Source organism: Diadema setosum, chromosome 9, assembly GCF_964275005.1.
Source record: "Diadema setosum chromosome 9, eeDiaSeto1, whole genome shotgun sequence".
NCBI lineage: Eukaryota > Metazoa > Echinodermata > Echinoidea > Diadematoida > Diadematidae > Diadema > Diadema setosum.
Window position 1 is genome coordinate 19,729,034 of NC_092693.1, and position 16,704 is coordinate 19,745,737.

Sequence of the window (16,704 nt, forward strand, 5' to 3'; positions counted from 1 at the left end):
TGGCAGCCCTGCCAATTTGTTTGTCTTACTGCCATAAAAGTAGATATTTTTTGGCAATCAAATTTCTGTGCTCAGTCTATTTAGATTAACTTGCATGTTTCAAATTTCACTAACTGCTGACTCCTGACTTATATCAGTGTGATTCACACGGAAAAAAATAAGTGTGAAAAAAATGTGTGCATATTTTCAATTGCTATATATGTGTTTGTATAACTGGGCCTGAAAAGCAGTAAATATCCCGTACTGCAAAATGTCTGCATATGTTTGATGTATCTATGACATTTCTGTTTTTTTAATGCAACAGGTTGTACGGCTCCTTTTGAAGCATGGCGCCGACCCATGGCAGGTAAACAAACGCGGCAAGGCGCCCCACGACCTGGCCTTCATGGATGACATCAGGGCCCTCCTGCGGAGCGAGATCAACGCCTCCAGCAGCGACAGCTCCGACCCAGTGGTCCAGACCCCGTCCTCGCCGGAGAGCGTGGCCTCCCCCCACCACCCTGTTGTCGGTCACAATGACATCGCCAACAGCGTGAAGAACGGCACCGAGCTGCAAGACGGTTAGATATCTGACTGCATTTGTGAAATCTTCTCATGTCAGAGTAACTGATAGAGAATCATTGATTTAAAAAAGTTGTGCGAATTTTTAGAACTCAATTTAATCTTTGTTTGCTTGTCTTTTTAGCATTAAGAATGAGGTGCTGTAGTTTTTTGATGTTTTGCTATTTGTACACAATATTCATCTACCTTCAATGACAGAACACGACATTGCAGTTTGGGGGCATTACATTCCTAACGTTAAGTGCTACAGAAGCTTCTTTGACCTGATGGACATTATGTCCTTCTTTCTGTACATCAGATCCCTATGAGTTCACCCCCGACAGCGGAAGCAGTGAACAGAAGATCACCATCCACTGGGCATCTCCAGACAAATCAGGGAAAGGCGGTTCCAACGTCATGGAAATCACACGAACAATACCAAAAGTGCGCGATATCACGGCGCCAAACTCTGTCTCATCAACAACGACCTCAGAAAGCGACCTTTTCGACCCCCATTTGACCTCCACATCGACCAAGCTAGAGTGTGTAGTGGAAGAGCGGAGGCAGCCAAGTCCGTCCATCTCAACATCGGTAGCCCCGCCGGAGCGAACTGTAGAATCCTTGCCAGTCACGAGAGTGACGTTGACGGAGGTCAAGGAGGATTCGGACAGTTGTGTCAGTGAGACGAATTTGTATATATCAGACGATTCAAATATGGCTACGGACACAAAGGATGTAGCGAGTAAAGCTGATAGTACTACAGTGAATGATGGAATACTTTCGTGGAATCTTAAGAATAGTCCCAGTGAGAATGGGACTGTTGTTGGAAAGAGTACTGTTCTATCATCCGTCAAGAGTGAAAATGCCAGAGTGTCGTGTAGCGCACCAAGCCCTCAGACAGAAGTGCAATCGGTGAGTGACAGCACGGCGGGACTATCGCAGTATGATTTTAATGCAAATGAAAATGATGTAAGGACTACAGAAGCAACAAATTCACGGCCAGAGCCGGTCACAGTAGGGACCAGGACTTCTCCCACGAGGTCCTCACCAGTTCAAAGTGCACATACTGTTTCCTCCAAGCACTCTGAGTCACCGACATTGTGTGACTCATTGTCTCAGCAGCAGGACTGTGTATCATCAAACTGTGTGCAAACGTCAGGAATTCACAGTCCGGGGAAACACTCGTCTGGTCACGAGAGTGAGCGCTCAGAGCCAGACAGCGATCAGAGGACAGACAGTCGGAGGGAAACCCCCTCGCAGAGTATTCCGGACTCCCGGGAGAGGAGCGAATCGGACTCCTCTCACGAAACGAGGCACCACGGGCGGGAGAAGTCGAAAAAGCATCGCGATCGCTCACAAAAATCTCACAGGAAGCATCACCGGCACCACAGCCACAGTTCTCGGAAGGAGGAGAAGGCAGAGACGGAGGAGGCCACGACGTCCACGCCGTCTGCAGTGGAGCAAGCGAAGGATGATGCGAAGGTCCATGAGAGAGTGTCGTCTCCCCGTGTCAGCGAAGAGGTCCAAGAGTCGGCGACGACGAGAAAGTCGCCCGATCGGAGATCCCCTCTGCCCGCTGTTGCACGGGAATATTACATCGTCTCTCCGCCATCATCGTCGGGTGATGATGCCGGGGAGATCAAATCCTTGTTACTACGAACTCGCGACACGTCGCACAAATCCAAAGACAACGCATCAGCAAGTACTTCGTCCGTATCATCCACAAGTGCCTCAGGATCTGTTGGGAGTCACAAGGTTGATCAAAAGCCAGGTATTGTGAATGAAAGGACTAGTGGGTCAGGAGGGGAAAATGGCAATTCGCGGAAAAGTCCTGTTAAGGAAGCAGAGCGTCGGAGGTCTCCTGCCCGAGGAAGCCCTGACGTCACATCATCGGTCAATGGAAATGGGAGGGGTTCTCCGAAGGGTACTGAAAAACCAGCAGAAAAAGTTGAGAAAACTGAAAAAGTGAATGAGAGCCAGAGTCCTACAACTCTAACAGCCACAGACGACAAACAGCAGGCTCCTAAGGTGACAAGGACGCTGAGATCAAATTCGGCAATGACCAACAGCAATGAAAACCATACCAGCGAGGAGAAAAAGGAGGAGAAAGAGAAGCCCATGTTCTCTCAGCCCATGACCAGGAGCCGACGCAATCAGGTGGAGGCCGCTGCTGCTGCTGCAGCCGCCGCCCAGGCTGCCGCGCAGACGGCGGAGGCCACCATCGAGGCTCACCCCAGGAAGCGGAAGATGGCCAGGCATCGGCAGAACCAGCAGATGGAGGATGCCTCCAACCAGGCCCCGCAGCCCCCGCAGGAGAAGACCAACTCCATCGAGGCGTTCCTCAACATCAGGCAGCAGGTAGCAGAGAGGCAGAAGACCCTGATGGCTTCGGTCCAGCCCAAGGCACCCAGCGGCTACAACGAGTACCTCATGTACAGGAAGAACTACCTTCTGCAGTCAGACCCTGACAACAAGATTGTTCAAGTCATCCCAAAGGTGTGTTTTGCTCTCTCTCTTTCCTTTGATCAGCCTTGATCTGTCAAATAAATTGGTATGATAACAAGATTAGCTAGAAATTGTCTTTCCATGTCATTTCAACATTGTGGCATGATTCCCAGGGGTATTCAGGAAAAGTTGTGCATTGAAGTCACTAGCATTTTTCGCTTTTTCAACCTTTCAGATGTAATGGTAGTATCTAATAATAAAGAGAAATTTCATCAGAGAGTGTGTCCTATGTAAAAGGTTTCAGGTACATTCAAATGATGGGGAAAACCAATACACCATCCCCTGCATCCAGTCAGAAGGTTTATGTGCGTCTTGTAAGTAGCAAATGTAGCATGTTTGTTTGTACTTTAAAAACAAGTCATATTGAATTTAGTGAACCAAAAGTAAACTCAGCATTTTATTTGTGCTCATGAATTGAAGCTATGGAGACACAAAGTGTTTTAACATATTACACATTTCTTCTTTCTTTTTTTACCTTGAACATCTTTTCTTCTTTTTTTTTTTAAATCCACAAAGACCCTTAACTTCATTTTTCACAGTACTTTTGTATAGTCCTTCAAACTGAATATCAAGATGTTCAGTAGCATATCGTCGCTGGGGCGACAAGACCTCGTATCTACAAAATGTCAAATGTTCAGGAAAGCCAAAAAAACATGGTGGTCAAAGCACTGTGGCGCATGGGATAGTCTTTCCTTTGACATGCCGGGGTGGCTTCATTTTTGGAGAAAGACAGTTGGGATTTGGACAGGACATCACTCAACCCATTATTTGACCATTAATCCAGAAAAGTCATTTTCACCACAATTGCATATTCAAGGTCTTGTCACCTCAGCGACGATATATGATAATGTGATAACAAGTCTGTCATGGAAATCAAGCAGCACATTATCATAAAGTCACACTGGCTGTGTGACACTGCCCGTATGTGCATGAATTTATGTATTGCAGGATTTGTTCTCGAGACGTTAGAATTCATGATCTTTTGACAAGTCGTATTGATGTTGTGTGATGACGATGGATAATGGTTACCGGTGGTGAATTTATCTCTTCCCACCAATAGATGGCAGCACCCGGCAACTTGAACAACGGACTTCTGGCACAGTTTGCTGAGCAAGAGAAGATCAGACATGAGCTACGCCTCAGACACTACATTGAACGGGTAAGTTTTGATCAACAGTTTGTCTGTACAGTAACAACAATAACAACAAAAAGTTACTAAAGTATCACCTTCATAATTGAGGAATGTTACCATCCAAAAAAAGAAATTTGAAGAGATGAAGAATCAACTCCATAATTGAGAAATGTTTCCATCCAAAAAGAAATTTGAAGGGATGAAGTGTATCAACTCCATAGTTGAGAAATGTTTCCATCCAAAAAGAAATTTAAGAGGGAAACTTTGAGAGAAAGAGAGAGAGAGAAAAAAAATCATTATCTCTCTCATATGGGCATATGTCCACAAATAGAATGATGTTTGCCTCATACAACTCGTAAATTTTCTAATCCAGTTGTCATTGCTTTGTGAAGTAGTGTGTAGTAATTACATTTATCTTGTGTGTGATTTGGCAGAGGGGCTGGGGAGGGTCTTCCCCAGAAAGACCAGGGATATATTTCTGTGACTCATCAAATTGTCAGTTCTTTTTGCATTTCTAACTGTCGCCCTCGTTTGTGGTGTTGGCCGCGACTCTTTCAGGAGAAGCTGATGCTGGCCGCCGAGCAGGACATGGTGCGGTGTCACGGCCGGGCAGCGAGGGCGCTAGTCAACCAAACAATTCCCTTCAGTGTGTGCATGGTCCTCAAGGATTTGGAGGTGTACAACATGCCCGATCCCCTGGTAAGAAGGGCCTCAGTCACCATTAAAGATTGTACACCAAGGAATCAGTCAAAATAATTTGATAAAACTGTTTTGTAATGTGCCTAAATTTATGATTTTTTTTTTTTTACCTCTTGAAAACCTAACAAAAGATGCCAACTGTTACTTTTTGTAAAAGAATATTGTAGTGGATTTTTTACCAACAAATAATATGCAGGCTTCATGGAAAAATACTGTTTTTTCCCTAAATTGTGTTACTACACATGTTATTGCAGGAAAAGTAACAATCCTTTTGTTTCAAAAAAAAAAAAGAAAAAAGAAAAAAAGAAAAAAAGCCTTCATAGCCCTCACTGCTGTTTGCAAGGTTGGCATCCCCTTACTTACTAATAGGCAATTCAGTTCACTGAATTTCAGTGAGCTTCATTCCTGTGAAAATATCAAATTACAAGTGTGCATTTTTGTGTGTATGGATAGAGTGTAAATTTGGCTAATCTCCATAATTATGCAGTTGGTTTGAAATCAATTAATATAATCATCCAAGTCAAGGGGGGAAAAAAAGAGTTTGAAAGGCAGGGAAAGATTTATATCAGATATCAATAAATTGTTGTGAAGTCTTGTACTGATTTCCATGTATTTGTTAAACACCGTTTCCACACCCAGCCTCCCGAAGACAAGAGCAGTATCAGGCAACGCTTCAATGGCCGCCATCTACTCTCCTGGTTACAAGATGTCGTCGAAAAGTACGAAAAGCTGAAGGTGAGGAAGTCTTTCAGTGTTTTTGGGAAAATACATGCTTTTTTCCTCATTGTCATTGAGCATTTCGTGACGTGTTTGCTGGACAAACGTAGTATTTGTCATTTAAATCAAACAAACTCCTGCAGAATTACACTGCAGAGAAGGAATGGAAGGAGAATAGAAAGTGTGTAGATGATATGTTTGTATTTTCATTTGTCTAAGTACTGTCAAATGCTCGTGCCTTTTTGTGATCACATTCAATTGGGGCCTCCAACAGTTACCCCTTCTTATGATGAATTTGGGTTTGTTAAAATGTTTACAATACTAACATGTAATTTTCGTCAGGTCTCTACATTATTGGTGGCCCAGGGCCACGTAATATTGATGTCGGGCCACCAAATTTCCGAAAAAGGTTATCTTTTGGTGGCCTGATTGGGCACCTGAAAATCATAATGGAGTTTTACATTTCCTTCTATTTTGGCCACCAAAATTTCAAATTCATCAATTTTAGTGACTGGCATGGGCCACCATGGAAGAATGTCGAGCCCTGTATTAGTTATACACCAACACATGCACACATGCATACTCTCTAGGTTTCTGTATAAGACAGCAGTGACACACACACACACTCACAAAGATGCTGGACAAGTAAGATGTTTTTGAGTGACATGATAATAACGACAGAACGCTTCTCCTCTCATCTTGTCTGGCAGGAGGAGCTGCTACAGCGCCACCAGCATGAGGCGTCGTCGCTGTACGCTATCCAGAAGCTGGAGTGGGAGCTGAAGCTGCAGGAGCTCAAGCAGTGGGACTTCAAGAACCCACCCCAGGTCACCTCCACCCACGTCCCCATCGTGGAGGTCAACCGCGACTTCGACCTCCTGCCCGGTTGATGCCACGACCGCCCACCGTGCATGCATTCGGGGTCAGGCACGTGATGGGTTCGGGATTCAGGTGGGCTTACGGCTACTGCAGTCTGGATGGGTGGTACTCTGTGTGCGCGCTCTCGCTCCTCTTCGTGTGTGTTGTCGCTGTTTTGACGATTGTCTGCCCGTCTCCCCCGTTTTGACGAATATCTGCCCGTCTCCCCCGCAAGTCAAGCCTCTCTCTGTGTCAATCCACATTCTGTCACCCAGAATATATTCCAGCCATACACGGGAGTGTAATCCACCACAAGTGACATGGAATATATATTCCATCATACGAGGGAGAGGAGGACTCGCCCCGTGAAGTGGACGGAATTGCGTCATGCACCAGTAGTCGTCTGCACTCACCGTGTCTGTCAAATGGAGTCCATGGGGCCCTTGAGGATCATCTTCACATTCAGGGACCTGGAGACTGGTTGCTGGCAATCTCAATACTGATTAACTGAATGCTTTTAGAGCTCAGTAAACACATTTATGTTCCAGTGACTCACCAGTTAGAAAAACACAAAGCAAAAACACAGTCCTCTTTTTGTTAGTTATTTCAATTTTTCATTTTCAGTTTCAAATGAGATTTTATTTCCAATAGCACATTTTTGTCATTACCGATACTGAGATTCAGATCAGTCCTCAAAGGCACGGAGCAATTCTAGTGATGCCGTTCAAAGTCTGTGTTGAATTTTGGACTCTGATTCTCAATCACCCTCTTCAACTATATTACACGTGTATGTCTTGTCCAGAGAGGCGCTGTCTCCGATAAGCTGAGTAGCCTGTAGCTAGCCGTTGAAGGCAAGTGTTGCTTGTATTTGATATTGGTACTCTAATGTGTCGTGGCAAACCCGAGTCAAGCAATTTTTTTCTATCATGGATGGCTCATCGTGTATTCTCATTTAATATCTGTACCCCATATTCTTAACATCTATATGTTTATGAACTGCAGCTGACAGTAGAGAATTAAGTTCTTGTTTCTCTTTTCTATTGTTGTTAAAGAACCACAGAAAATGTGTTAGTCTCACCCTTCTTATTTTTTTTTCTCTCTCTTTAAGTTGGTAGCCACAGTTGTTGACCGATGGTATTGCATGTTATGAGAGGTTACATGTCAAAGAGAACTGTGACTCCTCACTAGTTAAATGAATGTGTTCTGATTGCCATGGTCATCTTTTATTTTCCCTAGGGATTCTCATGACCTAGTGCATCAATTGATTTTGTCTTGCTGTTGGTGGTTGCCCATATGCAACATCAGATTAGATATTTCAGAACCATGTTAGGCCATACCTTTAATTTTATTTTTGATCACTGTGTGGAAATTTGGGGGAAGTACTGATGCCGCGGGCTTATTGTCTAGGTTAAAGAGGCAAACTTTGCAGATAGCATTGTGGGTGGATGCATGTGCAAATTGTCATTTTCTCAGGAGAAATCTGATCAGTTTTTCAAATCAAATTAGAGATGGCTGACCAATGACAGACTTCACTTCATTGAGTTCATTTTTCCACTGTTGTAGGGTGAGTCAGGAAATAGCTCAGCCAATCTGACAGAATAGCCGACGGGTAAAATGTAATGCAAAGCTTTTCTCGAAGAACCGCTTAAAATGAAGACGGAACTTTCTCTACAAGTCTGTTTGATGCGCTCGTTCTGTGTCGTCCAATGTCGTACCATGATGTGTTCTGTCTCTAGAGCGCCCTCTGCTGGCGACGACAGGTGTTTGGCTCCCGACCAAATGCCTGTAATGTAAATAGGAGTGGACAGTTCACATCATGGAGGGACTTCATTGGGCCGACCTTGCACCTCCCTCGTTCACTGTAACCTCCACAGTGTTAGGCGCAGATATATATTTGGCCTTGGGTTTTTAATCTCCAGCTTGTGAATTTGTTTCAGTTTTGTTTTGTACTTAAGTGGATTATACAGCCAGTACAAAACCACTGATGATGTAAATATCTATCATGTACATAGAGGAGGTCAAGCTGTAGATATCTCTATTTTTGTTGCATTGCTGCTCTCTCTATAGCGGTGATGCACCATTGGTCCTGTTGGTCCTGATCAAGTCTGCTTGTCTTGACCTTGTTGGTCAACTCCTCAATTGTGGGAGAAAAAATCTCGCAAAGCTGGCGGTATGCTTATGGAGCCAGCCGTATAACATGTTAACTTGTTTTTATCGTATGTCGTGTATTCTGCCGAGACTGTGAAGTGTTTTTTTGCAATCTTCTCTCCAGTCCCCAAATACGAAATCATATATTTTGCATATAATGTACTACCGGTAGTCGTGTGATGTTGGGACTGTGCGTCTTACCCATTGAATTGTGTTACTTTCACGTGAAGTTTGACTGTTTGAAGATTATTGTAGTGGCCCAAATGGTAAAAACTACCTGTGTGAATTCTCATAGTTATGTGTTCTTACGTGTTAACTACCTTTATGTCCCTAACCTGTAATCCCCATGTTTTGTTCTTGTTGAAAACCTCCCAACGTGAGAGTAGAAATGCAGACAGTTTGAATCGATGCTACTAATAACATACATTATACTTAACAGTCAACATGACTAGACATTCATAAGTAGACTTAATTAACATGGGAATCATTACATCGGCACCACATATGGACACATGTATTTGAAGCATTTAAACCTATCTTAAGTACAAAGACTTCAAAAATTTTTGAGATGTCATGGGAAGCTTGTTCAGGTTTCTGGCATGATTTAGCTTGAGCGTATTTTAGACAAAGTCATTTTAGTCTCACAAGAAACGTTTCTCGACTTGGCTTGGATCGTTCTGTAGTTGTTGCAAATTGCATTTCAATGAGCCTTTTCCAGCGGAAAAAAAAGCAAACAAACAAACAAAAGACAAAGTAAAAATGTTTGTCGGAATGACAATTTGTGGGTGTTTACTGTTGCAGTTTTTTTGGATCATCTTGACCAGTGCACAATTGAGTGTATCACGTTTTGTTTTGTATTTTTTGGATGTCTCTGAATTTGTGCCACGTTTTTGGACACAGAGTGTTGGCATTGTTGAAGCAGTTTTCAATTTGTTGTTCTCCTGTGAAGCGTTGTGTTAATACCAGTGGATGCATCTTGAATTGTTGGTGGTGTTTTTTTTTACTGCACTTTGTTATGTTTCTTCATATCTGATGTGATGACTTTGAATGCAGTTTACCCCTAGCCAAACATTATGACCAGTCTGGAATGCCTCTAGACCCACTGGATATAGGGAAGCCTGCAGCATACACATTCACAGTTATCACAGCTTAATCCTTCATCACTCAAGAGACTTCTCATAATGTCAGCCTCTACCCAGTGAATAATTTGAGTAAATTTGACACCATTTTGTAAGGATTTTTGAGAAAAAAACCCAAAAACCTAATCATGTCTTTATGGAGATTAGAATGCAGAGTAGGGGTAAAATGCCTACCGTGAAATATCCTATTGCAGTTAACCAGTTGAATGCTTGCATTTCAGCTTGTAGTTGTTGTATTGCAGAACAAGACATGGGTTTGTTGCAGTGATCTATAAAACAAATAACTCCTCTTCAAGTCCACATTGATGGTGTACCCAGTCAACATTTGCTAACAGCAAAAAGGAGTCTTAATGACGTGATGTGCCACTGCCCTCCTTCAAGTTGCATGGTGCTAAGGATTTCATCTTTGTTGTTTCCATGACAATGGTTAATTTGCAAGGCACCCAGCTTTGCCTTGTCTCTGTTTGACATTAATTTGAATTGAATGTAGAGCACATCACAACACAACTTGTGTGAAGTCGTAACAAGGTCTATATATTATCTATATAAGACCCGAGGGGCAGTATTGAATAACCAGTGGTTCTCATTGTGAGATTACTGCCAGCCAGCTCACATTGTTATCCTCTGTTTACATTTTAATGTCAACTAGAATCTCTTGCTGTAAGAGGAACTGAAGTTAGTTGTGTTTGCTCCATGTCTTGTTATGCAATGTGCATCAGCAGCAAAGTTTACAAACAACAGCAAGCTTTCTCTAAAGAAAAAAAAAAAAAAGATGGCAGTAGCTCATCACACTTAGGAATTCAAACAGGAAGTAAAATTACACAGGCCATTTCATGATTTGCTCCTTTTTTGTTTGTTTGTTTGTCTGTCTATGGCAACTGATGTACAAGGTACATCACAGTCAGAGATCATTAGGATGTCCTGTGGGATTAAGCACCAGACCAGTGCAAATACATTGTTCTCAGAAATAGACAGAATTAGTGGTATAGTATTTTCAGAAGTCTCATCTTAAAAGGGGTATGCTTTGAAAGTAGAATGCTGTCAGTTGGCTTTTTTTTTTCAACACACACATACACACACAAAAAGAAGAAAAAAGTGAGAATTGTATCTAAGTTCATTGTGTCACTTTCCAAAGCTTATGTTTGCAGAGAATTAAGTCATGTTATTGCATATCTCAAGTGTGTGATATTTGGCATCTCTCATCATATATTTCGGCAATTTTTTTTTTCTGCCTAAAAGGTACCGGTAGACACTTCTCAGACTACATCTGTTTACTCCTATACACATTAACCAAATTCATTGTGGTAGTATATGTCATCTCTCCCTTTAAACATCCTCCTCTTCCCATTGTTGTGATATTGCTGAAGCTCTGTAGGATCAAAGAAAATTTCATGTCATTGCGTGTATTACATATGTGCTTGCAGTCTCTACATTTATCGTAGGGACTCCTGTTATATGGCATTGAAGTTACACTAGTGGTGTTTACCAGTTATTAATTTTTCGAAGGAGATAACTAGTGAGTAACACACAGTGGGTATACAGAGCTTGGAAAAAAAAAAAAGAAGAAGAAAATATAAAAGGTCTAACACGGCAGGTAGCTAGAAATTCCAAAAGTGTACTAGTTCCTTGCATCCATTTGTGCCTTTGTGTGCAAATGTAGACATTTGTTGTTTCGAACGAGGTAGAGATGGCGGAAAGACCGACTCGAGGTCATCAGTGGATATATTTGATGTGTATTAACATGTTGACTTGTTAAATGACCCACTGTATTCTATCGTTATACAATGTGATCACAGTTTAGCCACTGTACAGCGGCAGCGAAAAAAAGGGGGAAAGTTTCTCCTGGTGGAAATTTTCTCATGAAATAAACATGTAGAAAACGATCTAGTCGGTGTAATTGGCTCCAAAGTTTCGATGTCATTGTGGTTTACGAGATGGCTGAAGTGAGGTCGATGTAGAGTTCATGGTCAATGTAAGGGAGATGAGTCTGGGAGAGAAAAGAGAGATCATGTGGTGGTGTGGTTTGAGGCTGGTGAAGCATCCTGGAGAAGTGTTGAGGAATGACAATCATATACCAGTATGCCTCATATTTCACTCTATGCGTATTTCTTTCATTCATTCATTCATTCATTCATTCATTCCTTTATTCATTCATTCATTCATTCATTGTTCATTCATTTTTTCCATTTCCAACAGAAATATTTTACAGAAACTGAATACATGAATTACATCACAATACATGATTAAAGATAAGTTTGCAGAATATTTTAAGTGTACGGAAATGCTTGAAATGGGGAGGAATGCTAAAAAGCAGTGCTTGTGGGGTGAATTCCCCGCACACATAATGCAACAAAGTATAAGATTGATATACTGTTATACATAAAAAGTAGAAATACAAAAGAAACTAACATATGGAAACCTAACTAACCCGAAACAAACACCGTGGACAAATCCCTACACTAAGTCGCTGTCATGCAGGAAGAGAAAGGAAAGAGTGAGAGAGAGACAGAAACTTATTACGTGGTGTGAAGATAACAGATAAAAATAGAAGACTATAACAAGAGAGTTAATGTATGGTTGGAGCTGCTCAGCAGTGATTGCTTGATTTTAACAGAAAATAAAGTTGGATTTTCCAGTTCTTTGCAACTATTAAAGGATCAGCACAATTTTACGAATTCATGATGTTGATATTTACATTAATTTTGGTGATGAGACTCAAATGAATTCTTGTAAATAATCAGAATAATCAGAATTGCACAAGTCAACCAATATATGCAAATTTATTTGGCAAAATATTTCTTACCGTAGCAGAAATGCAGTGCAAATTGTCTAAAAAAGGTGGAAAATTGCTAACTCTTCTCTTCAATGGGGATAATACTTAACATCTCATATCCATTGAATAATTCAAGCTGCTGATATGATAGAAAGTGTAAGACTGTGAGAGGAATGCAGTGATGACACCCCCCCCCCCCAAAAAAAAAAAAAGAAGTTTGATCTAACTGTCTGGTAGTCTTTGCCACGTCAGCTTAAAGGGATGGTACACTATTGCTGGAGATGAGAATTGGGCTTTTAACTTTTAACAAGATACCAAGAAAACACTTAAAATATAGTACAGAGCATACCATTCTAAGAGAAATTCAAAGTTTATTTGATAATAATCAGTTTTGGAATGACTGAAACATCCAAAAAACAAAGTAAAACAAACAGATTGTAATAAAGTGTGGGTCTCACACTTTATTAGAATCGTTCTGTTTTTGATATCTCAGCCATTTCAAAACCAATTTTCATCAAATAAACATTGAATTCCTCATAGAATTACATGCTCTTTCATATTTCATAAGACATTTCTCATTATCTCACCAAAAAATGTTAGAAACCTGAAATTATGTCTCAACCAAAACTATACGATCCCTTTAACATGGCAAGGAAGTTGGATCATTTTTTTACATCATTTATACCACAAAAGTAAGGCATGATTTACATTCCAGCTGTCAATAGCATGGCCTCAAACTTTTAACATTGAGAGTAACCACTGTTATCTAGCTAGACAAAAAAAAATAAAAATAAAAAATAAAAAAAATAGTTAGATACATGACACATGTATCAAAGTGATAGGGTAAAGGGAAAAAAAAAAATTAGTGGGTATGAGTGATTGCAAAACTTTGATTTTGATGATTGTGTGCACAAATCTCAAACTAGGTATAAGCAGATTACATTATGATGCTAACATTTAATGAGATGAAATATGTAGGCCTAGTCCATAATGTTCTAATGCACACTGGACTAAATGGCATTGTTATAGCAATATTAAATGTGAATGAAAATGTATTTGTATGTGTGTGTGCATGCATACAGAATTCAATCCAGTCATGTGTACTTCCTGAGTGAAAGAAATGACCTTGTTGCTGAAGACTGACTATATAATATAAAACAGGCCAGTTAAAAGTTAGTCTGATTGCACACAGTAAAATTTTATCAGTACAACAGTGTAAAATTTGATAAAAATCAAATGAAAATTAAGGGAGTTATTAAAATTGTGAAGTTGTGCTGGTTTTCACAAAACACGTCTTGAACAGTCGATCCTACAGAGTGTAAACAAAATCTCAAAATGTTCGGTTTTTATGTTCCAATGCATTTTTGTCCCAGTCTCAAATCTTAATATATCTTAACTTTTTCAGCCAGGATTACAATGTTTTATACTTTTAGAGTAGGAAATTTGAATTTTTGTCAATTTCTTGTACATGTTCAATATAAACTGTGAGGTGATTACCACTGGTAAATCATCAGCTCGCTCATTGCATTTTCATGTCAACTGTTGGATAGCTGTTTTGTAAAAGTTAGTGAAACTTCACAATTTCATAAATTCCCTAACTTTTATCTGGGTTGATCAAATTTTCACCACTGCGCTTTCTAAATGTTACTCTTATTTTTCAGACTTACCTTTAACTGATCCAGAATTTCCCTCAAGTATATGCCTGTTTAATGCAGAAGGTTCTTCATGCTAACGAGAAAAGAAGACTTAAGCAGGAAAAAAGAGGAAGAAAAGCTCTAAGCTGATGATACTGAGTGCTGATAGGTGACAATGGTCATACAAACATCATATACATACTTACATACATACATACATGCATACTGTACAAACATACATGCACACATATACCCATACATACATACATTGCAACATACATGCACATATGTTATAGTATGGGTATTGAATGTTTTATGATTTGTTATAATTATTATTATGCATTGAAATCAAATAGAGAAAAATTGTAGAATAGAAAAAAAAATGTATTTTCTTGGGTTAGTGGTTGGGCATGAGCCCCTACAGAAAAAAAGTGTAAGCTCCCTTTTGTCTTTACCCTCCCCCCCCCCCCCCCCCAATCTAAATCTGATTTGGATGTACCTGTTTCATTGCTATTTCTATATTATTCATGTTCTCAGAGAGAGAGAGAGAAAAAAATTAAAAAAACTGGGAAAAGTAGAGCAGGGGGAACAATATTGCCTTCAAGATATTTCAGTAACAAATCGATGGAACGTTTGGTTTTTTATGAAAAATGCAATGTTGAGGAACTCTCCTTATATTTTCTATATATTCTTCTCCGTAATGACTGTTGTTTTTGGTTTTAATGGCGTGTATGACTCAGGATTGAGTATAATGACGTCATGAACTGTAGTAGTCTTCTTATCCACAGGGGCGGGGGGGGGGGGGGGGTTAGGGCGGTATGCGAGGGAGCGGAGCGAGCAAGGGGGGGGGGGGGGGAGGGTGTCGGAGGAGGGTTTCCCCCCTCCCACAGGAGGGAGAATTTTTGAAAATCTGTTTGTGAAAATGGCATTTTCTTGCATCTAAAACACCACTATTTTTGGTATAGAGGTCATTGCCATAAATAGAAAAAAATAGAATTACAAGTTTAAAAAAAATAAGATAAAAGAAAAAAATGGTCCCCGGATTTTTTTTTTTTTTTTTTTTTTTTTGGGGGGGGGGGGTTTGCAACCCCCCAACCCCCCCCCCCTCTAGATCCGCTTCTGTATCCAGCAGGGACAGCACTGAAATTTTAAGAATTCATGACTTTTCAATCAATTGTCTGGCTTTTCCTCAAACTTTCAGTAATGTGGTCTACGTACTAAGTATTGCTGCTTTCAATAAATCCACATTTTTATATCTGGGTTTTGTTCCCTTGAAAAATGCACACTATAAATTGGAGTACGATTATGGCAATATCCATCCACAAGCTGGCGCTGTTCAGTAATTGTTGGCAGAGATACATGTGTCGGTGGGTCAAAAAGTGTCAAAAGTCTCGGCCGTCGATCCACATCACGTTTTCTTTCCAAAAATGCTGAAATAAAACTGGAACATTCATAAAAGACTAGCTTTGCCTTGCAATCCTGTTAAAGATCGTGTAGTTGCTGGTTTATTTTCTCATTTACTGATCAAATCATTGATAAAATCCAAGTGTGAAGTTAAAAGGGGGGGGGGGAACTCTGTCGCTCCCGCAATCCCCCCCCCCCCCACACACACACACACGTACTACACGACAGTAGTACAGTACGCATGCTGCGCTCGTACAGATGAGTTAGATGCCTTCCTGTTCGCCTGTGCTGTGTTAATAAGGGTAAGAAACTGTAAATGACTCAACTGCTGCGTGAGAAAACTGTGTGTGGTCTAATATCCCATACATCGCGATCAATATTAGCCCATTTTTAGTAAGTAAACTATTAGTGCATGTATGCTTGTTGATCTCATTTACCGAGGAAGTTGCCAATCCAAGCAAAAGTACGTCGACAAGCGAGTCGAAGAGAGTCAGTCCCGTGCATGCATTATTGTGTTAGTGCAATCACTGTCTCGGATCTCACTCGATTTTATTGGTCCCAATCACTGTCGGTAAAGTTACGCTTTTCCGGATCGTGTTTTTTTTCCCACAAATTCTCTGTGTGTGGTTCCAAACCCTTACTGCTGTAGTTTATTGTTGTAGCTGTAATTAATTCATTCCATATTGTCTAGGTCTAAATTTATTATAAATTCGGGGGGGGGGGGGGAGGGTTGAGTGAGAGTGAATCAGTCTGACACCCTCACAGTCACAGATACACTGTCGCTAAGCATCTTTGCTTCAGGACTCGCATTTCGCATGCATGCTAGCTCCACACAATGCACTGGAGGTAGGTTTTACTTGCACCATGTAAATATTTGCACAGCCATCTACCAGCATGACTAGCCCGACCAGACGCTGTTACGCTATGCGAAAACAGCGTCTGACGAGCGCGGCATGCAGCCTCAAAGTGAGGAACCTCAGCACAACTACAAAACTTAGGAAAATGTATACTTTTCTCCTTTAAACAGAATACTTTACTCACGTTAAATGCATGTTTCTATTACAGAAGAATAGTTCGCCACACCGGGTCCATGGAGACCACTTGCGATAAGTCCGTGGAACAAATAAATGACACTTTCTGGTGCAATTCCTGACC

At 40.9% G+C, this 16,704-nt stretch overlaps 1 protein-coding gene across 2 annotated transcripts in view; it reads left to right on the forward strand.

Annotated features, from left to right (window-relative positions):
* LOC140233176 (uncharacterized) overlaps nt 1-11,621 on the forward strand; it is a 120,237-nt gene extending 108,616 nt beyond the window's left edge. For both annotated transcript variants that reach the window (XM_072313292.1, XM_072313293.1), the window contains exons 8-13: nt 305-560; nt 860-3,036; nt 4,106-4,204; nt 4,736-4,876; nt 5,516-5,611; nt 6,304-11,621. In XM_072313292.1, the coding sequence (XP_072169393.1) occupies nt 305-560; nt 860-3,036; nt 4,106-4,204; nt 4,736-4,876; nt 5,516-5,611; nt 6,304-6,483 (2,949 nt within the window). In that variant the 3' untranslated portion in view covers nt 6,484-11,621. The remainder of the gene's footprint in view (nt 1-304; nt 561-859; nt 3,037-4,105; nt 4,205-4,735; nt 4,877-5,515; nt 5,612-6,303) is intronic.
* Nucleotides 11,622-16,704: the final 5,083 nt, after the last annotated feature.